This window comes from Chiloscyllium punctatum, chromosome 9 (assembly GCF_047496795.1).
Source record: "Chiloscyllium punctatum isolate Juve2018m chromosome 9, sChiPun1.3, whole genome shotgun sequence".
In the NCBI taxonomy this organism is placed as follows: Eukaryota; Metazoa; Chordata; class Chondrichthyes; order Orectolobiformes; family Hemiscylliidae; genus Chiloscyllium; species Chiloscyllium punctatum.
Window position 1 is genome coordinate 56,803,173 of NC_092747.1, and position 25,263 is coordinate 56,828,435.

Sequence of the window (25,263 nt, forward strand, 5' to 3'; positions counted from 1 at the left end):
GAAATTTATAGAAGATATAATAGAAAGGGAAATTGAGGGAATAGTCAGGTCTCTGAATAAAAAGGCATACATGAGGGTTTCAGTCACTGATAAGCTAGGTGGGGAAGTATCAGGACAAAAAGATGGATAGAAGAAAGGATATTTTTAATATGTCTTACACAACCTTAACATACCCATTTTTACAGCTAGTTAAATGTTTTGAAGTGATTTGGTGAGGAAGGAAATACTGAAGTATGGGCTGAAAGCAACTAAACACATGAATGATAGTGCAGGCATGAAGGGAAGGGTAACTATGCCGAAGGCCAACGTTGGAAGAAAAAGATTTGGGGAAAATTGTAGGGTCAAAGAAGGTTATAGTGTTAGGAAGGAACAAAAGTATGAAAAATTCAAACATAAGGATTTGAACAATCAATAAAAATTAACAAATGAACACGAAGGATCTCAAGACTAAACTTAATGTCGGGGTTGGGGTTTCCGATAACAGATTAAAATGAACAGTCAAGCGTTTGTACAGAAATTGTAACATGTCAACAACTATTTGGCCTAATTTGATTTATTGGGTTTTTGTTTATTTTTTTATTTTTCAACCTATCCTGTTTTCTCTATTTTTATTTTTTAAACATTACATGGCTACTCCTTCAATCATTAGCTCTGAAAGCACATTCCCCAGTCTCTCAAATCTCTGGCCTTGATTTTCTGATTTAACTTATTTGTTGCCTCTGTTACCCAGAAACCTTTCAAGATTGAACGCTAATCAACTTGGTAAGAGCTGGTGTTTGAACTACTTGGCTCGTCATAGGTCTTGACAGGGGAATCTCACCTTGCCAGAAGCTGCTGGCCAATCAGAAGACCTAAGAGTAAGATGGTAAGTTTTTGTCTCATGCTTCTTGTGGGAGAGGGATCGTGTGCATAGGGGCGCAGGCGGTGTTATTCAGTGACCATCCTTTTGTTCCCCCATCCCAGCCCTTGATGAATCTGTGATTGGCACAAATAGACCCCCTCCCGTCCCCCACCCCAACCCCCCCACAACCTGGCTGGCTAGAGAGTCTGCTTTCCCAATTGGTACTATTCCTAACTACCAGAAAGACCATAGCAAGATAAAGTTCTCAGAAGCTATTCAAGGACTTTAATGGCTGGCAAGTCAAAAATGTACCCAGCGAAATAGACAGAAACATGACAAATCGAATTCAGTGCAAAGTAGTTTGAAATGATACACATTGGAGGACTAATATGGAAAGACAACATACTATAAATGGTAACATTTGAAAAGCAAAGAGATCTGGATCTCCAAATAAATAAATCTTTAAAAGGTGTTAGGATAAGTTGATATGGTAGTTTAAAAGCATATATCAATACAGAGGTGATTTAACAGAAAGACACCAAAGAGGACGGGCTTCATATTATTAGGAAAGTTTGGGAAAGCTGAGACTTTTCTCTGCAGAACAGGGAGTGTTGAGCTGTGACCTAATACAGGTTTTCAAGATGTCATGAGGTTTCATAGTACAGATTGCGGAAAATTATTCCCCTCTATCAGTGGGTTTACATAATTAGAAATCATAAATTTAAAATCATTAGCTAAAGATCTAGAGGGAACATATAGTGAACAATTTCTATACAGGGTTCAGAATTTCTTTCTGGAAAGGTGATAGAAGATGATATAATTAATAAATTTGAAAAGAAACTTGTCAGATCCTCAAATATGATCTTACGCGGTATTGAGAAACAGGATGCATATCTGAGCACTGCTGCTCTTTCAAAGATCCACTACAGGCACGATGAGCTCCTGTGCAGTTAGCCTTCCGTATTATTATACTTCCAGTAATTCTGGACAAACCAGATATTTGTAGGATGTGGCTCAGTAGAACATCTGCATTAATGAGCACAAGGCATGGAAGAACCAAGGGTAAGAAAATAAGTGACAGTTTCCAGGATTAAGTTGAAATAACAAAAGAAACATTACAATGCCAATTTAAACAAAGCAGACACAAACAATAATATCTAAATGAACACATGAACAGATAAGATAATGTTTCAAAACAACATAAGCTTCTACCTTAAACTCAATCCCATCAGTTTAACCCAGCTGTATCTTTTCACTCCAATAGGCATTTTTTAAATTCATTCACAGGATGAAGCATAACTGGATAGGCCAGCTTTTAAGGCCTATTCCAGAGAGCAGTTAAGAATCAACTACATTGCTGTGGGTCTATAGTCACATGCAGACCCAACCAAATAAGGGTGGAAATTTCCTTTCCTTCAGGACATTAATGAACTCGATAGGTTTTTCCTGACAATCAACAATAATTTCATGGTCATCGTTAGACTCATAATTCCAAATTTTTATTGAATTCAAATTCCACTATCTGCCTGGGTACCCGGAACATTACCTGGATCTCTGGATGAACAGTCCAGCAATTGTCTCCCCACAAACACACTTATGCAGTTCCTTTATATTCTAGGCCTGCCTGCACACTTTACAGCTCAGGTCTATTACATAGCCATACCAACATGACCACCTCGTCCAAGTATAGACATCACTGGCAGACATATGACATGGCCAGCAGACGGATGTAAGCAGTCCCTTGGCATCAATTTAATTGTTGGACTTCCCTCTTTACAAAGCTACTTGGCTCAATTCATTTCTCTGGAAGTCCCTCTTTCTCTCTCTCAAAGTACAGAACTGAGTTTTCTGCAGGCCGTGTTCTTAGACAGCCTTAGGTTGAGTCTTTCTCCACTTAATGACATTTTAAAATAATAGAAAGTTTCTGCTTGGAGCATAGCTTCACCCTCAAACAAATATCTTCACAGTTACCTCAGGCTTTCTTGCTTCTGAATGCATCTCAGTGGAATTAAAACTTCAAGCACTATTTGCAAATGCATACAGGCATAACAAAACAAACTGTAAGCAAAAACCTCTCATCTACCAAAAAGTGAAAACAAAATTCTGCATTTTTCAGCCTCAATATGTCCCAGAGTAGAGACGATTACAACATTTCCAAGATTCTATGATTAAATCTCAGATCAATGCATCATCTTAACCAGTGGTAACAGTCCTGCCCCAACTTTAACTTAACTTGTCCATGGGAATGGGTTGGGCTTTCAGACAGTCACTTATTTTAAATTATATTCCCTTGTGTTTATTCATATGGAGCATACTTTGGGACTTTGAATATAAGGAGGAATCATGTCAAGGATGTATGAAGTGGAAAAATCAACACAAACAGAAGCAGTTTTTTTCTGAAGTTTGCATTGAAATGCATTATCAGGACAACATAGAAGACTGTTCCCTGAAGTTAGCTCTTCCATATTGAAATGGAAATGATTGATAGCTGGTGTTTGAATGCTTTAAGATCCTTTAAAAATAAATGTATCCCAGCATTCTTTTTTCTCAGCATTTTCATTTCTCAAACAAATATGGGAGCTTAATCTCGCTTACGTACTTAAACATGAGATCAAAGGAGCAGGGGACACTTAACCTATACTGTAGTAAATTAATTTGGCCAACTCCAGCTGTACACAGTCTACTGGTAGTCAGTGGGTAGTCTCTGCCAGCTTTTCTTTTCCATTGGCTTTGAAAATGTTGCCAAGGTTTTTAATTTCAGGACAAGTGAAAGTGAAGGCGTGCATTGGAAGTGATGTTTCGAGTGTCTCAACCTCAGTAGAAAGAAGATGTGATTCAGTGAAAAACTAGATGACGATTCATAATGAACACATTCTCTACTGCTGCCACAGAAAAACACCATGCCCAAAACTTGTAAAACCGGCAAAAGGTTTTAAACTGAGTAAGCATTGAAAAATTCAGCCCCAGCTAAAAGTGCAAACTATGCATTCCAAAAGCATGTGGTCAAGGTAGTGTTACAGCTCTAGTATTAAATATGCTCTGCTATAACTTCTCGTGTTAGTCAGATCTTGGAGGAGGAAGGTGATCCTTCAGGATTTCTTTCTTTTCTGACATGAGAATATTTTCAGAAGTAGACAGAGCCTGGAAACCAGATTGTTTTATTTGCTTTCATTTAAATTAAATAAAAACTAAATCAGTCACTGCAATAAAGCTTGTTATTATAAAATTCATTCATGCATAACTCATAACCACAGTTATTGTCTCCACACGAACAATCCTTTGTAGCCATGGTAACCACTAAGAAATAAGGTTAACAGATGAAACATGGATAAAAAAAATTGGGGGGGGTAGGGTGTTGTTCTTCTCCTTGGCTGAGAAAACATTAAAAGGGAGATTTAGAAATGGACAAACAGTTTCCACTGGTGGGAGGATGAGTAATCATGGGACACAAAAATAAGATAACTGACAAAAGGATCAGAGAGGAATGAGAATACTTTTATGCAGAAAGTTATTATATTCTGGAATGCACTGCCTGAAAGTTTTGTTAGTAACAGATTTAACATATAAAGTGAAACTGCATATACATTTCAAAGGCAAGGGAAGGCACAGCCACAATAGGCATTGGGTAGCTGTGTGGTGAGACAGTGATGTCATCGAGAGCTGTAGCACAGAAGGCCCTTCAGCCCATCACAATCATACCAGTCAAAAACAACCGCCCAACTATTCTAATCCCATTTACAGCACCTGGCCCATAGCCTTGGTATCACACATGCACCTCAAATGTGTTTTAACTGCTATGAAGATTTCTGCCTCTAACACTCTTACAAGCAGTGAGTTCCAGATTCCCACCACCCTCTGGGTGAGAGTATTTTTCCTCACACCCTCTATAAATCTTCTGCCCCTTACCTTAAATCTACCACCCCAGTCACTGACTGGGGTGTCACTGACTGACATCAAGGGGAAATGTTTATTTCCTGTCTACCCTATCTATGACCCTCATAATTTTATACTTCTCAATAACATTCCTTGTCAACCTCCTCTGTTGTGAGGGAAAAGGAATCATTATCTAACAGCAAATCCAATGTTTCTAATTCTAGGCTTTGACTGTGTTCCTCCAGTCAGTTAGGTAAAAACAATGACTGCAGATGCTGAAAACCAAATACTGGATTAGTGGTGCTGGAAGAGCACAGCAGTTCAGGCAGCATCCAACGAGCAGCAAAATCGACGTTTCGGGCAAAAGCCCTTCATCAGGAAACAGGAGGCTTTTGCCCGAAACGTCGATTTCGCTGCTCGTTGGATGCTGCCTGAACTGCTGTGCTCTTCCAGCACCACTAATCCTCCAGTCAGTTACCTACCTAATGCCAGTGGGGATGAACAGCTTGACAGTGGGTGGAATGTAAGGTTTTGTACAGAAAGCAATGTTTACTGCTGAGGGCTAAAGAAATGATCTTTGCCACTTTCGGTTTTCCTGTCTGGTTCACTAATGTCCTTCAGGGGACAAAATCTGCCATCCTTACCCGGTCAGGCCTGCATGTGACTCCATATCCACAGCAACATGGTTGACTCTTAACTGCCCTCTGGGCAATAAATGCTACCTTAGCCAGCGACGCACCTATCCTATGAATGAATAAAAAAAACTGAGAGAGTTGGTGTGGAGCACCTGGTGTAGGGAGGCTCCTGTTCTCCTTACTCCAAAAGGTAAATTTACAATAATTCAAGAACATACATTTTGGGAATATCCTAGCCCCAGCTCCTCATTCTGTTGGCTTGGCCCATAACGGGTTTACCTCTCAAGCCTGTAGTTAAAATAACAGCAGGTCCCTAATATGCATATTCAAAGAAGGATGAGAGTCGTTTCTGAGTGATTGGTCTCTGCGCTGCTGGTAAGGACAAGCTTTCATTAAGTAGGTAGGGTTAAAACTATCACTTGTCTTTTTGGACATTAGAGCATAAGTTTAATTATGAATACAGCAAAAAATAATGTATGTCATCCTGAGCTGTAAAAAGTCAGCCAGGGTATTCCTGCTCCTTATTGCTGTTTAATGATACCTAAACGTAGACATGTGTGGACGGGATTAGTTCAGTTTGCAATGCGCCTCCAGGCTTAATAGCCACTCAGAAGTGTTGTGACAAATAGGAACAGCATCTTGCAGAAATTACTGGAAAGCTTTCAATTCCTTTAAGCAAATTCCCAGCAAGAGTCAACATTGTCAGTTTGGGAAGATTAAAGGGGATTTTTAAAAAAAATAAACCATTCGTTTACAAGTTAGATTTTCAAAAAATGAGAATAATAGCTGCATAGGATGCAGAAACTAATAGCTTGCAACAGTTAATAAATACCTTCACATGCGCTGGCAATGCAGCAATAATACAGTAATTGGAAAGAAAGCATATTCCTGTGCTTTAACTTCAGTTATCCAACTATTTTTAGTAGATCATAGATGCCAGAAAATTTTGAGAAGATGTAGTAGGAAAAGTGATTAGGTATATTAATCAAGATAAATAACTTACCTTCAGTGATTTGTAATTAAATGGAACAAAGTTACTCAGCTAATTTTACCCACAGATATTTAAATTACCAATACCACACAACGGACAAGTCCCATTTTTCCATGAGGTGTTGGAGAGTGAGATGAAATTCTCACAGGTGAGCAGCAAGCAGCCTATTAGCATGAATTAATATCTCATTATAAATTAATCTCACCTTTTATAGAGCAGTTTTCCCATTCTCCTATCTGCCAGATAGAAGCTAGATGGCGACAATTCCAGATATGAAATTCAGAATGGGCACCTGGCAATTCCAGCTCTCTTACTGTCCCAGTCCTCTATCCTAGACATCAGTCTCCAATCTCTCAGGGCACGCTCCATAGGCTGTGACTGTACCCTGTCCATAGCATTTGACATGTACCAGCCTCACTTAGCCCTCATGGAACATCTTTAATCCATCTGCAAGGTGGTTCTGCATTTTAAAGTTGCATTGGAGTACATGGGTACCTTTTATTGAAATGCTACTACAAGGTCAATTTGCACTCAGTGGCAGGCATCAAAATCAAAGGTTGGATGAGCCTGAATCTCAGGGATCTCTGTTTGCTCACTTAACATCGAATTATTTTGAACCTAGTTGGATGCTCACAACATCACTGCACTGTCTTCACTTGGTCTTTGTGCTGTGCATGTGCTTCAACCAAATGGCCATGTCTCAAAGTCTAAGGGGAATAGTCCTCAGTGAGGGTAGACCTTCACTCAGGGGATCCTGGTATAGTAAGTGAATCATAAAAGCGAGCATCCAGTGTACTGAAGGCAATAAGGATGGCTATGGACAGGGTACAGTCACAGTCTATGGAGCGTGCCCTGAGAGATTGGAGACTGATGTGTAGAATAGAGAACTGGGATAGTAAGAAGACAGCTGGAATTGCCAGGTGCCCATTTTGAATTTCATATCTGGAATTGTCGCCATCTAGCTTTTACACAATGAAGAATGGAGTATAAAAATAAGGAAGTCTTGTTAAAACTACATAAATCAGACCACACCTGGAATACTGTGAACAGTTTTGGTTTCTAAGGAAAGATATATTCAAGGAGTTACAAAGAGGTTCAGTTATCCAGCTATTTTTAGTAGAACATAAATGCAAGATAATTTTGAGAAGTTTTAGTAGGAAAAGTGATTAGATGTATTAATCAAAGTAAGTACCTTATCTTCAGTGATATGTAATTCAATGGAACAAAGTTACTCAGCTAATTTTACGCACAGATATTTAAATTACCAATACTACACAATGGACATGTCCCATTTTTTGGTAAATCTTGGATGTGGAGGGAGCTTCCTTTGGGGAGAAGTTGATTAAATTGGGCTTGTACTCATTGGAGGTTAGAAGAAAGAAATAATATATTTTTGAAACATATAAGATTCTTAGAAGCCTCAATAAGTAAAGAGGTTGTTTTACCTACTGGGAGAATCTTGGACCAGAGGGCATAATCTCAGACAAGGGGTTGACCATTTAAAACAAGTATTAGGAAGCTACTTTTTTCTCAGAGTAGTGAATCTGTGGAATTTGAGGGCTGACAAGGCTGAGTCATTGCTAATATTCAATACTGAGTTTGATCAATTTTCAAACAGCAAGGGAATTAAGGATTAAAGGGAAAAGGCTGGAAAGCAGAGTTGAGGGTTATCAGGTCAGCCATGATCTCAGTAACTGGTGGAGCTGACTCGATGGGTTGATTAGCCTACCTCTTCTATGACGTCTGATGGTCATATGGTTTAAGTTAAGGGCAGTCAGAGATCCCAGTCCAGAGGCATGGATGTGATTGGTCAGTTGCTTGGGGCAGACACGGTCAAGGAGTCCAAATCTCTGCAATCCAGGGAGTGGGCCACAGTTAGCCCTTAAGATCCCAGTGGATCCGGCCCAACCAATCTCGGAATGCAAAACGTTAGTTGGGGAGTTGCAGTCTAGTCATTCATCAGTTAGCTATGTCTTAGCCAGTCAAGAGTATGTCCTGATCAGTCCTGGGTGTCTGCTCACTAAAAAGAACAGGGATTTATAAAGAGCCACTGCTGCAAGAGGGTAAATAAGGAAGCATGGAAACTCAGTTGTGGGGATTCTATGTTGGGTGCAAAAGAGGTAATTGTTATGAATGAGGAAGGGGGGAACTTGACATATAAAGAATGGGAGGTGATAGAAAAGTGTAATATTGGAACAGGTGTCATCAATAGTCACTACCTCATTGTCTTCAATAGGGAAGGGACAGAGGGCAGCGCATGAATATCTCTGGCAATGGTAACTCAGGGTACCCAGAGCACAGGGATGAGCTGTGGAGATTAACAGTTAAATAATTGGCCTGGGTGGGACTATGGGGAACTTCAGAGCAAATGAGGTTGATGGGAAGGATTACCTAGAAGGGAATTTGTAGGTTTGGAGCTTTACCTAGAATAAGAGGCTGAGCCTATAAGAGATTCAGGTGAAGACCAGTAATACTTGATGAGCTGTTAATAGTAAACAGCATGATGGCTCAGTGTTTGGCACTGGTTGCCTCACAGTGCCAGGGACCCAGGTTTGATCCTAGCCTTGGGTGACTGTCTGTGTGGAAGTTCGCATGTTCTCCCTGTATCTATGTGGTTTTCCACTGGATGTTCTGGATTGCTTCCACTGTCCAAAGATGTGCAGGTTAGGTGGATTAGATATGGGTTACAGGGATAGGAGTGGGGGTCTGGGTCTTAGTGGGATGCTGTTTGGATGGTTGGTGCAGACTTGATGGGCTGAATGGCCTCTTTCTATACTATAGGGATTCTATGATATTTAGCCGATGGAAGAATAGATTGAGGATGTGCATCTTCTGTCACAAACACCACTCATAGACAACTCTGAACTGCTGTGTATTCTCAATTCAACCTTCAGTTGCTGGATCATTAGTTGGTTCTGGTCTCCCCTGGAATCTGACTAGCTTTCTACTTACCAGCAAGTATAGTAACTACTTGGAGTACCACTACCTTCCTCTCTAGTGTCAAGGGAATCCACATAGGATCCTCTGCCTGGATTTTGTTTGAAGATCCAATTCCCTCTTCTAGTCACTGAGCCACTCCAGCCTCCCTTATGGACATTATTTTACTTCCTCCACCAACCTTTCCATCTCAGACAGGTCCCTTTTAATCTCTGACATGACTTGAAGCCTATTCTCTGGATTGCTGTCAACTACGTAAAAAATGTGACATGAGATACATACTGACAGCCAAAAAATCATGAAGCAAGGATCCTACGTTCCACTGGCATCAAACCAATACAAACAGAAAAGGATTTGATAGATTATCAAAAGATATATCTACTTTGTACATGGAAGAATCATATGGGTTACATTAGACTGAGGAATTCCTGTTTCCCTGCTTTCTCTCCACTAAACACACCCTTTCATTTCCAGTGAATCTCGTCGACTGCTTTAGCTTCCCTCCTTCACTATCGCCACCTGCTGGTGGAATTCCTTAAGAACTTTCAACTCCATTGTCCACTGCCCTCCATCAACATCTCCATCTTCTGCTAGAGGTTCAGTTACACTTGACTATAGCATTGAATCATTGTGCGTTCTTAAAGACTGTGCTTCCACTGTTAATGGTGTCAAAAAGCTACACATTTCTCCCCATCCCCTGAGAGAATGAAGTCTTGTGTCCAATATTGCATTTCTTCTGACTTCTTTGAGAAGATTTCACATTAGTCTGGAGAGTCCAGAATGGGAAAGAACTTTCCTTTCAGCAATCTGCAGAGCCCGCCCACATTTCTCCATTTCTTACATAGATTGCCTCTTCAGAGTTCACAACATGGCACTCCCAGTTACATTCTCCTCACTCTGATCTCAATAGACAAGAACACTGTCCTTGAAACCTATCTCAAGCAGTATGTTGCTTATTGCTGAGTACAGAGTTATATCAACTGCATGGAATTCAGCAGAAGTCTGGTCATCAACAGTCCTCTGTGTGTCTACAACCTCAGGTGTACTTCCTCCATTGGCTGTGGACATTGGTCCTTTTATTCAAGTTACTGGAATGACTTTAAAATAATATGCAGAATCATATACTACTCACTTGGACAATAGATGATTGCTTAATAAGAAAAACATAACTTAAAAAATCTAATACATGCCTATGAGTGCCCTCAATCCTAAACAAATACACCTTAATTTTAAGAGTCTTCTTGAATTCAATAAGGGAATTGGAGGTTGGCATACCTCAACATTTTACACTGCTTTGAATGATTTCCGATGATGTGAAACACCAAATCATTGTGCCCAATGTGCATGAATGAGGTGAAATGTGTTTAAACTCATCATTTTTAAGGCTTTGGCATTTCTTTGGGTCCTGATTTGTTGTTGAAAGTTGTAAGTTAGGACATATTCTAATGACACTGGATGTCGTTGGTGACATTTAATCTCAGCCAAATGGCTGCAGCTTTGCTTTCTCAAACGGCATCTTTGGAAAAACTCCAGGATAATGAATGTCCCTTTAGTTCAATAACAAATCATTAGTCCTCTCCAGTCTGGAAGTTTAAATATGATCCTTTTCAAAACATCTGCTGCTGGGAATTTGTAAAATTTAAAAATGCATATTTTTTAACATTAAAATCTCAGCTGAATAGGAAATAAATAACAAGACATGCCAGTGTCAGAAAACCAAATGTAAAACCCAGCCTGTCTCCCTCACAAATGGCAATGGACTCTTCCTGTGAGCCAGGAATAAGAACTGTTGTTAAACAACAATGCAGAAAGTAGCTTTGTATCTGTCCACAACTAATAATTAAAATTAGATTTCCTTCTCTCTAAATCTCTTCATTCAGATGAAAAAATCTGTGTTATTTTCCAAAGTAAAAAGCTTTATCTCTCAACAATGTATTAAAAAGCTTGCACTATAGGAATGCCTTTTGAACAAACATTTTCTTACAGAGCTCAACAAAAATGTACTAGTTCCAGGACTTCCTATTTTTGTTTCAGATTTTCAGCATCCACAACATGTTTTGTTTAATTTGACTTATGGTATTATTGCTCAAAACTTGAAATATAATCAGTTATCTTGAATTTAATTGAATTGAAGTACCTTTAATACCAGATGTACTCAAATGAGTACAGTGAAAAGTTTATACTGTCTACGCTTACAGTACCATCAGAGGTACAAAGATACCTCAGTAGAGCTTCTTCAGTTACAAATTTAGTAACAATATAACAATGTCACCAACACACTGCCATATTAGGTATAGAGGATTGGGGATTGGTTTAGCTCAGTTGCCTGGATGGTTGGCTTGCAGCAGCAATGTGATGCCAACAGTATGGGTTCAATTCCCATCACTGGTTTGAGGTTACCATTCTCAACCTCCTCCTTTATCTGTGGTCTGGTGGCCCTCATGTTAAATTGCCACAAGTTGCTTTTCTCTAATAAGAGAGAAGCCCTATGGTCTGCTAAGACTAGGACAAAACAAAGGACCAAGGAGCATCCTTAGTTACAGAGTAGAGAAATTAAGAAAACAAATGTTATATTACAGCTTTATGCAGTATAACCATAGACTAGAAAAGCAAAAGGCAAATGTCACAGTCTCTCTCCACATAGTCTGACCACTTGCTGTTGCTACACTCTGTGTTGAGCTGACACTGCCTTTTACTTTGGGCCAGGCCACTGGTATCCCTGCTTTGGGCTTGGGAGGTCAGGGGTCGGAGCCAAGTGTCTCGGCCAAGAGTCCAAGAAGACGGGTGAGGAGACAAAAACCACAGAAGGGATTGTCCTTTTCTCACATTAACCTTTGTGTGATTCCCATTCCGCAACACGATTAACTCTTAACAAACCTCTAACCTAATCAAGCCATTTATACCAGAGCAAAATGCAACAAATCACTCAGCTGTAATTTAGGCCATAGCAAAGGCACACCTAAACAAGATGATTTTGCAGACTCTTCCTCACCAACATCTGACATTGATGCCTATTTTAAGAGAGCTCTCCAGAAGTGAATCAAACAATAGCCAAGGACAATCATCCTCATTGAATCATGCCAATCAGCCAATGAAGTCCCAGATGGCTGCATTGACAATCCCACATATTTTCTGTTCCTCTGACAGAGCTATATGCAGAGGGCTTGAAATAACTCCACAGAGGCTGGTATCCTGTCATCAGGTCTCCCTTTATTTACAGATGAACAGTCCTTGACTTTAGTACTGTCTCATACGGAGTCAGGTACCGATTGTCAGGATAATTGACACTGCCCTTTCTCTATATCAGCCAGGGTGCCTTGATTAGATTAGATTAACAGCCCCAGTCAGGGAACTCATATTCTATGATGCCCAGCTGGCTGACCTCATTACAATCACTATCGACTTTACAATCAGGAGGGAATTCCTCGGAGTCTTCAGCATTGGATTCAATTAACTCCCATACTTTTGGATTAATCATGAGTAAGAAAACGTTTGACTGATTGCCAATTATCATCCTCCCTCAGCATGTGAATCAATATTCCACCATGTTGAATTTGCTAGGTGTGGTAGCTACAAGTGAAGACGCTTAGAAGTTCATAACCAAACAGTGACTCAGTAGCACTACCACTGACTGAGCTGACTGACTAGGCTTGCAGCAGGTGATGTAAGAACCAACAAGAGGGAATAACCAACTTGACATGATCCTCACCAAACTACCTGGTTTCACAGATGTATTTATTAGTGTTACGATTTATGGGAATGATGATCCTTGTGGAAACTAAGCTCCATCTTCACTCTGAAAAAAAAATCCATCATTTCACATGGCAGTATTACTGAATTAAGGGAGATGGATTACAAACAGGTCTAGCAGCTCAAATCAGGTCCTCCGCAGCAGCAGTAGAACTGGATTCTGTCACAATTTGTAGGATAATGCTGCCCAGCATTTAATTTACTCCTCTTTCACCATCAAGCCAAACAAGAAACCTGGTACAATGATTCGTGTAGAGAAGTGTGCTGCTAGCAAAAGCAGCCATACCTGGACATGAAGCAGCCTGGTGAAGCTACAACACAGGACAACATGCCTACTCAGCAACAGAAGCAGTGCACTATAGACTAAGCTAAGCTAAGACAACCAACTGCTCTGGTAAATGTTCTGTAGGTTTAATATATTCTATGCTGGGTAATTAAACAACCCATGCATGAGAAGTTAAATAAATTTGTTCCATGTGGCATCAAGAAATGACTACGTGTATTGCACACAACAAATGGCTCAAGCCCAACAACATCCTATCTGTAATGCCTGTGTTAGAGAACTAGCCATGCCACTGGTTCTAGTAATGATGTTCCAGTACAGATACAGACATTGACATCTATCCAACAACGTGAAAAACTATCCAGTTACATCCTGTCCACAAGGAGCAGAAATCAGTTGCTTAGGGACACCATTGCCTCAAATGATGTCACAAATCATCCTGTCTTGGCTGTATATCACCATTTCATCCTCAACACTGGATCAAGATCATGGAACTACCTTCCCAACAGCATTGTGGGAGTGTTTTCACCACATAGAATGTAGTGATTCAGGAAGTAGGCTTCTCACCACTTTCTCAAAGACAAATGAGGTAGATCAAAAACATCAGCCTGACCAACAACGTCCACACCCTGAGAAGGAATTAGCAAGGATTTTAACTGAACAATGAATGCGCTATTCATTCTCAAGGTGTGAACATTGTTGGTCAGGCTGATATTTATGACCTACGAACTTGTGACAGAGTACAATTCTACTGTCGCTGCTGAGGCCTGATTTGAGCTGCTATATCTGTTTGTAATCAATCTCCCTTAATGCAGTAACACTGCCACATGACAAGATGGATGGTTTCTTCAGTATGAAGATGGAGCTTAACGTACACAGGGTTTGTCATTCCCACCAATCGTATCACTAATAGATGCATCTGTGACACCAGGCAGATTGGTGAGGATCATGTCAAGTAGGTTATTGCCTCATGGAGACAGTAAGGACTGCAGATGCTGGAAGTCAGAGTCAATAGATGTAGAGCTGGGGAAACATAGCAGGTCAGACAGCATCTGGGGAGCAGGAAAGTCAATGTTTCAAGCTGAAACCCTTCAACAGGACTGGGGAGGGGGAGGGGAGCCTAGAAATAAATAGTGGTCGGGGGATGGGGTTGAGGGATGGGTAGGTGGAATGGTGATAGGTGGATGCAGATAGGGGTTATTGTGATTGTTCATAGAGTCATAGAGTCAGAGAGATGTACAACACAGAAACAGACCCTTTGGTCCAACTCTTACATGCCAATCAGATATCCTAACCTAATCTAGTCCCATTTGCCAGCACGTGGCCCATATCCCTATTGGCCCCATTCCTGATGAAGGGCTCTTGCCCGAAACATCAATTCTCCTGCTCCTCGGATGCTGACTGACTCGCTGTGCTTTTCCAGCACCCCACTCTTGACTCTGATCTCCAGCATTTCTTTCTCCATATCCTCCTAAGCCCTTCCTATTCATATACCCGTAGAGTCATAGAGTCATCGAGATGTACAGCATGGAAACAGACCCCTTCAGTCCAATCCGTCCTTGCCAACCAGATATCCCAACCCAATCTAGTCCCACCTGCCGGCACCCAGCCCATATCCCTCCAAACCCTTCCTATTCATATACCCATTCAGATTTCTTTTAAATGTCTCAATTGTATCAGCCTCCACCACATCCTCTGGCAGTTCATTTCATACATGCACCAACCACTGTGTGAAAAAGCTCCCCCTTTTATATCTTTCCGCTTTCATCCTAAACCTATGCCCTCTAGTTCTGGACGCCCCTACCCCCGGCAAACGTCTTTGTCTCTTTAGCCTATCCATGCCCCTCATGATTTTATAAACCTCTATGAGGTCACCCCTCAGCCTCTGACGCTCCCAGGAAAACAGTCCCAGCCTATTCAGCCTCTCCCTATAGCTCAAATCATCCAACCCTGACAACATCCTGGAAATTTTTTCTGAACTCTTTCAAGTTTCACAACATTGTTCTGATAGGAAGAAGACCAGAATTGCACGCAGTATTCCAAAAGTAACCTCACCAACATCCTGTACAGCTGCAACATGACCTCAGGGAAAGGACTTTGTCCATTTATTCTAGCCATGCCCCTCATGATTTTATAAACATCTCTAAGGTCACCCTAAAGCATGGAACCTCTTCCACTGTAGTAGCTTATCTAAATCCGCAGCTAAACCTAAACCAAACTAGAAAAATACCTGAAGTGGGAGAACTGGCCATTCCCCTTTCATTGTACAAGTGCATAAAACAACCTAAAAGCCCTTTTCTCTAATTGTTGCCTTAGGCAGTGTATGTTAGCCATAACCAAAGTGACCTAACCGCAGACAAAAGGCAGGAACCTCTGCCTTTTATAACCTCTTTTGAAAAAATCCAAAGACAACATAACCTTGTTAAAGGAGCAGCATCATCACAACCACCACCCTCTGTCTCCTACCATCAAGCCAATTTTATATCCAGTTGGCCAGCTCTCCCTGGATCCCATGTGATCTAACCTAACTCATTACTCTACCATGCAGAACCTTTTCGAATGCCTTGCTGACATCCAGGTAGACAATGTTTGCCACTCTGCCTTCTTGGTCACCTTTTCAAAAAACTCAGTCAAGTTTGTGAGACATGTTTTCCCATGCTTTCACATGTTTTCACAACCGTGTTGACTATCCCTAATCAGTCCTTGCCATTCCAAATGCATGTAGACCCTATCACTCTAAATCCGCTCAACAACTTTCCCACCACTGACGTTAAGCTCACCGGTCTGTAACTCCCTGGCTTTTCCTTACCACCTTTTTAAATAATGGCAAATTTGCCACCCTACGCTCTTCTGGCACCCCATCTGTCAATGATACAAATATCTCTGCTAAAGTCCCACAATTTCTCCTCTAGCTTCTTACCATGTATTGGGATACACTGATCAAGGGTAGCACCTCTTTTCTGTAATGTGAAATCTTTTCAAGATGTCACTATTTATTTCCCTGAGTTTCCTAGCTTCTATGTCTTTCCCAACAGTAAATACTGACATGAAATATTAATTTAGGATGTCATCCATCTCCTGTGATTCCAAACATAGCTGGCCTCATTGATCTTTAAGGGGCTCTATTCTCTCCCTTGTTAGTCTTTTGCCAGTAGGTGGGATGGTGATAGGTGGATGCAGGTTGGGAGTTATGGTGCTTGGTCAGTGAGAAGGGTGGAGTAAATAGGTGAGCAAGAAGATGGACGGGGATGTCAAGTCAGGGAGGTGGGGAGAAGGAGGAGGGGGTAGGTTGGGTAGGGGATAAGCCTGGAGGCATTTTAAAGCTGTTGAATTCAATATTGAGGCCATTGTGCTAAGACTCCCCAGGGGAAATAGAAGGTGTGGTTCCTCCAGTTTATGCCTGGCCTCACTTTGACAGTAGAGGATGCCATGGCCAATGTTGCTGGGACAGGGGAAGGGGGTAATTACAATGGATGGCGACCGGAAGGTCGAGTTGGTTGATGCTTGCAGAGCGCAGATGCTCTGCAAACCGGTTCCCGGGTCTGCGTTTGGTCTCCCTGATGTTCAGGACACCACACTGGGAGGAATAGATGAAGTTGCAAGCGAATCATTGCCAGATCGGGAAAGGTTCTTTTGGGCCTTGAGTGGAGGTGAGGGGGAGATGAAGGGGCAGATATTGCACTCTTGCGGTTGCAGAGAAAGGTACGGGTGTTATCCGCCCATTCGTTTGGCCGAACTGGTCCTCACCCTTAACAATTTCTCCTTTGAATCCTCCCACTTCCTCCAGACCAAAGGCGTAGCCATGGGCACACGTATGGGCCCCAGCTATGCCTGTCTCTTTGTTGGCTATGTAGAACAGTTGATCTTCCGTAATTACACCGGCACCACTCCCCACCTCTTCCTCCGCTACATTGATGACTGCATTGGCGCCACCTTGTGCTCCCGCGAGGAGGTTGAGCAATTCATCAACTTCACCAACACATTCCACCCTGACCTTAAATTTACCTGGACTATCTCTGACACCTCGCTCCCCTTCCTGGACCTCTCCATCTCCATTAGTGACGACCGACTTGACACTGACATTTTTTACAAACCCACTGACTCCCATAGCTACCTGGATTACACCTCTTCCCACCCTATCTCTTGCAAAAATGCCATCCCGTATTCCCAATTTCTCCGCCTCCGCCGTATCTGCTCCCAAGAGGACCAGTTCCACCATAGGACACACCAGATGGCCTCCTTCTTTAGAGACTGCAATTTCCCTTCCCACGTGGTTAAAGATGCCCTCCAACGCATCTCGTCCACATCCCGCACCTCCGCCCTCAGACCCCACCCCTCCAACCATAACAAGGACAGAACGCCCCTGGTGCTCACCTTCCACCCTACCAACCTTCGCATCAACCAAATCATCCACCGACATTTCCGCCACCTCCAAAAAGACCCCACCACCAGGGATATATTTCCCTCCCCACCCCTTTCCGCCTTCCGCAAAGACCGTTCCCTCCGTGACTACCTGGTCAGGTCCACACCCCCCTACGACCCACCCTCCCATTCTGGCACTTTCCCCTGCCACCGCAGGAACTGTAAAACCTGTGCCCACACCTCCTCCCTCACCTCTATCCAAGGCCCTAAAGGAGCCTTCCACATCCATCAAAGTTTCACCTGCACATCCACCAATATCATTTATTGTATCCGTTGCTCCCGATGCGGTCTCCTCTACATTGGGGAGACTGGGCGCCTCCTAGCAGAGCGCTTTAGGGAACATCTCCGAGACACCCACACCAATCAACCAAACTGCACCGTGGCCCAACATTTCAACTCCCCCTCCCACTCTGCCGAGGACATGGAGGTCCTGGGCCTCCTTCACCGCCGCTCCCTCACCACCAGACGCCTGGAGGAAGAACGCCTCATCTTCCGCCTCGGAACACTTCAACCCCAGGGCATCAATGTGGACTTCAACAGCTTCCTCATTTCCCCTTCCCCCACCTCATCCTAGTTTCAAACTTCCAGCTCAGTTACTGTCTCCTTGACTTGTCCGACCCGCCTATCTTCTTTTCCACCTGTCCACTCCACCCTCTCCTCCTTGACCTATCACCTTCATCTCCTCCCCCACTCACCCATTGTACTCTATGCTACTCTCTCCCCACCCCCACCCTCCTCTAGCTTATCTCTCCACGCTTCAGGCTCACTGCCTTTATTCCTGATGAAGGGCTTTTGCCCGAAACGTTGATTTTGCTGCTCGTTGGATGCTGCCTGAACTGCTGTGCTCTTCCAGCACCACTAATCCAGTATTTGATTTTCAGCATCTGCAGTCATTGTTTTTACCTTGTTATCCGCTACAAGCCTAGTCAGCCAGCTCAGTCAGTGGCAGTGCTCCTGAGTCACCATTGGTTATGAACTTCTAAGTGTCTTCACTTGTAGCTACCAGACCTCGCAAATTCAACGTTGTGGAATATCGATTCACAGGTTGAAAGAGAATGGTAATTGGCAGTCAAACATTTTCTTACTCATGATTAATCCAAAGATGTGGGAGTTAATTGAATCCAATGTTGGAGACTCTGACGAATTCCCTCCTGACTGTAAAGTCTGTAGTGATTGTAATGAGGTCAGCCAGCTGGACATCATAGAATATGAGTTCTCTGATTGGGGCTGTTAATCTAATCCAATCAAGGCACCCTGGCTGATATAGAGAAAGGGCAGTTTCAGTGATCCTGACAATCGGTACCTGACTCCATATGAGACAGTACTAAAGTAAAGGGAGACCTGATGACTGGATACCAGCCTCTGTGAAGTTATTTCAAAGCCCTCTGCATATAGCTCTGTCAGAGGAACAGAAAATATGTGAAATTGTTAATGCAGCCATCTGGGACTTCATTGGCTGATTGGCATGATTCAATGAGGATGATTGCCTGTGGCTGTTGTTTGGTTCATTTTTGAAGAGCTCTCTTAAAGTAGGCATCAATGTCAAATGTTGGTGAGGAGGAGTTTGTAAAATCACCTTGTCTAGGTGCTCCTTTGCTACATCCTAATTTCCAGCTGAATGATGTGTTTGCTCTGGAGCAATTTGATTGGGAAGTTAGAGGTTCATTAAGAGTGCATTGTGTTGTGGAATGGGAATCGCAAAAAGAGGTAATGTGAGAAAAGAGAGGGAAAAGGGAAATCAGTTTAGTTATTATCATAATTTGATCATTTATGTGGACAGTTTCATGGACATCAGTTTTTTATTTACAGATATTTAAAATGGAATTCATGGCTAGAATTGCACTCACCATCACCCACCAGTCCTTGCCGTAGGATGGCAGGTGAAGGACGGGGATGTGACATTTGAGATTTTACAAGTACATTAGGGAAAAAGAGCCACAAAGAAGAGAAAAGGGCCCCGTAAAGATCAACAAGGTCATCCATGTGTGGAACTGCAGGGTGTGCGCGAGATACTAAATGAATATTTTGTGTCAGTATGTACTGTGGAGAAAGACATGAAGCCAGGGAACTTGAGGAAATAGTAATGTCTTGAAAACAGTCCACATTACCAAAGTGGAAATGCTGAAGATCTTAAAACACAACGGTAGATAAATCCCAGCACCTGATCAAGGGTATCCCAGGACATTGTGGGAATCCAGGGAAGGAATTGCAGGGCCCCAAGCAGAGAAGTTTGAATCATCTACAGCCATGGATGAGGTACCAGAAGACTGGAGGATTGCTATTTTTGTGCCTTCTTTAAAAGAAGGTCTGCAAAGAAAATCCAGGCAACTATCGACCGATGAGACTGACATCAATGGTGGATGAACTTTTGGAGGGAACACGATTTACTTGCATTTGGAGAGGCATGGCATGTTTAAGGATAGTCAACATGGCTTTGTGCATGGGTGATCATGTCTTACAAACCTGATTGGATTTTTTGAAGACATGACCAAGAAGGTAAATGAAGGCAGAGCAGTAGACATTGTCTATGTGGATGTTAGCAAGGCTCCAAAAAAAGTTCCACATGGTAATCTGATTAGTAAAGTTAGACCACATGAGTTCCAGAGATAGCTGGCCAATTGGATACAAAATTGACTCAGCAGTAAGAGACAGTGGGTGTTGGTATAGAATTATTGTTTGGTCTGGGGGCTTGTGACCAGCAGTGTTCTGCAGGGATTAGTGCTGGGTCCACTGTTGTTTGTTATTTATATAAATGAATTGGATGAGAATATAGGAAGCATGGTTAGTAGGTTTGCAGGTGACACCAAAATTGTGGTATAGTGGACGGTGAAGATGGTTATTGCAGAGTCCAAGTGGTTCTTAATCAGCTGGACCAATGAGCTGAGGAGTGGCAGATGGAGCTCAGGTTAGATAAATGTGAGGTGTTGCATTTTGGTAAGGCATACCAGGACATGACTTATACGGTTAATGGTAGGCAGCTGGTGAGTGTTGCCGAACAGAGACCAAGAGGTTCAAATACATAATTATTTGAACGTGGGATCACAAGTGGACAGGCTGGTGAGGAAGGTGTTTGGCATGCTTGCCATTATTGCTCAGAGCATTGAGTATAGGAGTTGAGATGTCATGTTGAAATTGTACATGATGTTGGTGAGGGCATTGTTGGAGTTCTGCGTGCAGTTCTGCTATAGGAAGGATATTATTAAATTCGAAAGGGTGCAGAAAGGATTTACAAGGATTCGACTGGAACTGTAGAGTTTGAGTTAAAAGGAGAGACTGGCAGGCTCTGACTTTTTTTCCCTGGAGGGGTAACCTATGAGAAGTTTATAAAATCATGAGGGGAATTGATAAGGTGAATTGCCAAAGTCTTTTCCTCAGGGAAGGGGGGTTCAAAACTAGAAGGCATAGGTTTCAGGTGAGGGAGAAAGATTTAAAAGGGACCTGTGGGGCAACTCCTTCACACAGATGGTGGTGCAGTTTTGGAACAAGCTGCCAGAAGGGGAGAGGTAAGTAGAGTTGCAACGTTTAAAATACTTTTGGGCAGGTACATGGAAAGGAAAGGTTTAGAGGGATATGTGCCAAGCACAGGCAAGTGGGACTAGTTTAGTTCGGAAACCTGATTGGCATGGAAAATTGGGCCAAAGGGTCTGGTTCCATGCTGTATGATTCTGTGACTCGATGTAGTGGTAGTGCTTGGGAGAGTGTAAGAGTATCACATGTGGAGCCTCTCTGCTTCCACTAATCGGTGAGATAGTTGGTGGGTAGTCCTTGTTGGACATATTGAGGCCTTTAAGTAGCCCATTAATGCTATCGAGGGGTGTTCCCAAGTGCCACCAGCATTTCACCAACAGTGGGGAGGTGGAGGTATGTCTAAGCCGCACGGTAAGGTGTGGTTATTCTGCATCTTTGGGATGGTCAATGAGTTCCTCTAGTCAGGTACCCATGTCCCTCTGAGAGCTACCTCATTTGATGAATCCCCTCTATCACTCACCAGGACGTGCTTGACTACCCACGTATCTTTGTTCCATGCCTTTTGCACTACATCCGGTTTTGGCCTAATGCAGTGCCAGCATTAGCTTCTACTCCCAGTAATGTTGCTGAGATTGAAGAACCGTGGTCCACCCTTTTTAGAAAATTCTAACTGCTTTTTATGTCTAACATTGTTCAATAGGCATCATATGTATTCATCTGTGATCATCTATATTCAAATGTAATCACTTAGCCATCACTTGTCATTCAAAGTAATCAAACAGTGATCAAGTGACATCAAATGAAATCATACAAAACTGAAACAACATTATTTGTGATCATTTAGCACCATTTAATTATCTTCAAAGGGAGAAAAACATTCAACTGACAGCAGAAGTGATCATAACATTCTAAATTATAATAACCACAACAAAACTTGAAGAGGTTACGGATATCAGTTGACATCAAGATTATTGTGCTGTGGATTTTTCAAAGACTCAGCTATTTTCTATTTATGAATTGTGCAAGTTGATAATATTGGGACAGTGCGAAAATTATGCAGAGGATGTTAGCACATCTTCATTGTTGTTATTAGCTGATGGCAAATGGTGTTACTGCATGTTTTGCGCATTTTTGACTGCAACTTTGTAGAGTCATGGAGTCATCCAGCACAGAAACAGACCCTTCAATCCAACTCATCCCAACTGCCTGTACTTGGCCCATATCTTTCAAAATGTTTCTTATTCATGTACATCTCTAAGTGTATTTTAAATGTAACTATACCTGCATTCATCTGAATGTTCATCCACTCATGAACCACTGTCTATGTAAAAATATTGCTTCTCATATCTTTTTAAAAATTTTCACCTCTCACCTTAAAAATATATCCTCTTGTCTTGAAATACCACCACCATAGGGAAAAGACACCTGCTATTCACCTTATTGATTCATCTCATGATCTTATAAATCTCTATAAGGTCACCCCTCAACCTCCTGTGCTCCAGTGAAACAAATTCCAACCTATTCAGTCACTCCCCATAACGCAAACCCTCCATTATATTAAAGACTTTTGAGCAGCATGGCAACTCTTGAATGGTGATTTCATGGGGAAATGGGGAGAACTCTGGGATGAGTTGAAAACTACTACCCCATGTAAATGATCGCCTGAGAACCGTAATGTCTGCTTGTGGCTTTCACAGCAAGCAAAGTTGAGCTCACCTATTTCCAACGAGTCGGCAGAACAGTGTCACTGCATAAAATCCCGTCACGTATTCATGAGATTTGAATTATCTGAATTGCTTGTGTCGGAAATACTGGTCAAATAGCATGATATTTACACCGCCACACCTAAACCCACTTAGCTGAGGTTTACCAGTTGTTATTTAAGATAAGAGAGTTAGATTAAAGCGAAGTTTATTACAAACAATTTCTAAAAAAGTCATTCATGTGTTGGAGGTGTCACTGGCTGGGTTAACGTTTATCATCCATCCCTAGTTGCTCTTCACAATGTGGTCGTGAGCTGCTTTCTTGAACCGCTGCAGTCCATTTGGTGTAGGTTAATCTACAATGCCATTTGAGAGGGATTTCCAAGATTTTGATCCAGTGACAGTGAAGGAACGGTGATACGTTTCCAAGTCAGGTTGTGAGATAGCATTTCAAGTTAAATAGGTTTGCTTTTTTTTTGAAACATTCATTAAATAAATGCATAATCAAAAACGGTGAACCAGCATAAAAAAAGGTGAAGCAGCCTAAAGATGGCATTGCCTGATCGAGGTAGTGTCCACAAAATGTTCAGTAGGTGCACTCAAATGTAAAGGAGACAAATAGCCTTAACTGGAAGTGGGTTTGAATAACTGCAAAGTTGATGTAATGACAGTTTTTTCAAGAACGTGGTCGTATGTCTCATAGTACATTTCATTACAGTATTTGAAATGTCTGTAAGTAAACTTACCATTGCATTTGATCTGATCATGAATGATTGCAGTAGATTAAAAGAATAACTCATATGTCTTTGTTCACAGCCCTGTGCTTTACTGGCTGGTTGGAGCAAGATCTGAAACCTTATCAACTGCAGCATAAACTGAAACTATCTTGAAACGCCCCCTGCTTAAACTAACATTTGTCATATCAAATAAGGGCTTTATGCAAATTAAGGTAGGTTGGATGATTCATATTTAAATGGCTTATTCCTCTGAAAAATAACATAGCAGTTTTATGAACCTGAAGAACCTATCAAACTTCATTCTTTTTCTTTCACTTAGTAATTACAGTGCAACAGCTACAAAATTTGTTTAAACGAAGAACTAAATGACTCACAATTTCCAGGTAGTACATAAATCTTAATTTCATATAATTTTCTTAAAGAGCACACACATATCAAAATTACCATCTTTGACCAAGAGAACAAGCAGGTGACCTACTCTTAAGGCCAGAAAAGTACATTGCTGGCAGTTGATGTTTGTGTACTCATAAGCCAACTGATCTTTTTTTTTGTTCCTTTCCTCTGAAAGGTAGAGAGACTTGGAATTCTTTCTTCCATTTCCCAAATCTCTCATTTTTTGGGAAGTACCTTGCTTCCATATTGTGCTTCCCCTCAGCCAAGATGGGTAGGATAGTGTGTGGAAAATCATCCAACATATGGTATCTGACACCCTTTCTAGCATACGACACAATCATCTTCTTAATATTTCAGTCAGGCACTGCAATGTGGAGACTGAAATTTGAGCTTACAATCAGGTAAAAAAGGATGAATCTTTGAGACACTTGACTGTTTTTCAACACAAAGTCATCCACAGTAAGTATAAGCTGGTGCTGCTATAACACCATTATTAAAAAGATTGATGAATTATAACTTTCTGAGACAAATCAATAAAGTATTCAGTCCCATGTAGCTATCATTAGGCATAGAAACACTATAACTGCTAAGAATTTTTAACAGCTCTCCACAAATCAAGTTTCATATTTACACAGATAATATTTTAAAGAAAGCTTTTTCCTTTTAAAAGTACATTATTTGATCACAGCATTTAAAAATAATTTCCTACCTTTGATAAGTAATTCTCAGGAGGTCAGAAAGCAGAACCTTGTTGAAGAATATGTAGAAAAAAGGTTGAATGAAATTTGATCCACAACCATCAAGTTAGGATCCTTACAGACTACGTTGCATAGCTGGTTTATTTGTTCTTAAAATGTAGGGCCCGCCCACTTTTGCTATAATCAGTCTTTAACTTAGAAAGGAATGTATTAACAGGATTTAAAAAAACTAAATAGGTAATGAATACTGCAATGGCATTAGCTACTGGTGAATTATTTATGTGTATCACCTTCAGCCGTCACCAGTGCAGTCCATCAATATCTCATTCACTTCATAAAATGATTAATTTTGCTGATATTTCAAAAGGAGTCTAATTAAAAATTGCTTCAGAAAGTTGTGGAGAAGCAGTAATTACAATAATCCAACTGTACCTTTTCTTATATAATGTCCCCTTCAGTAGCATAATGCCAACGAATATATTCCAGACCCTTTCAGTTATATTGTCCTCAGTTTCCCATTTGCTCCACTCCA

General features: G+C 41.5%; 1 protein-coding gene across 2 annotated transcripts in view; it reads right to left on the reverse strand.

Annotated features, from left to right (window-relative positions):
- The window catches only part of LOC140481424 (PC3-like endoprotease variant B), an 865,619-nt gene extending 840,797 nt beyond the window's left edge, over nucleotides 1-24,822 (reverse strand). The window contains exon 1 of one of the 2 annotated variants that reach the window (XM_072577588.1): nucleotides 24,743-24,822. Coding sequence is in view for 1 of the 2 variants with exons in the window: in XM_072577587.1 (XP_072433688.1) it covers nucleotides 23,650-23,657 (8 nt within the window). In the remaining variant the exon portion in view is untranslated. Of the gene's footprint in view, nucleotides 1-23,649; nucleotides 23,684-24,742 lie in introns of those variants that run through there. The other variant, XM_072577587.1, reaches the window with a different exon arrangement.
- Between the last annotated feature and the right edge of the window lie 441 nt (nucleotides 24,823-25,263).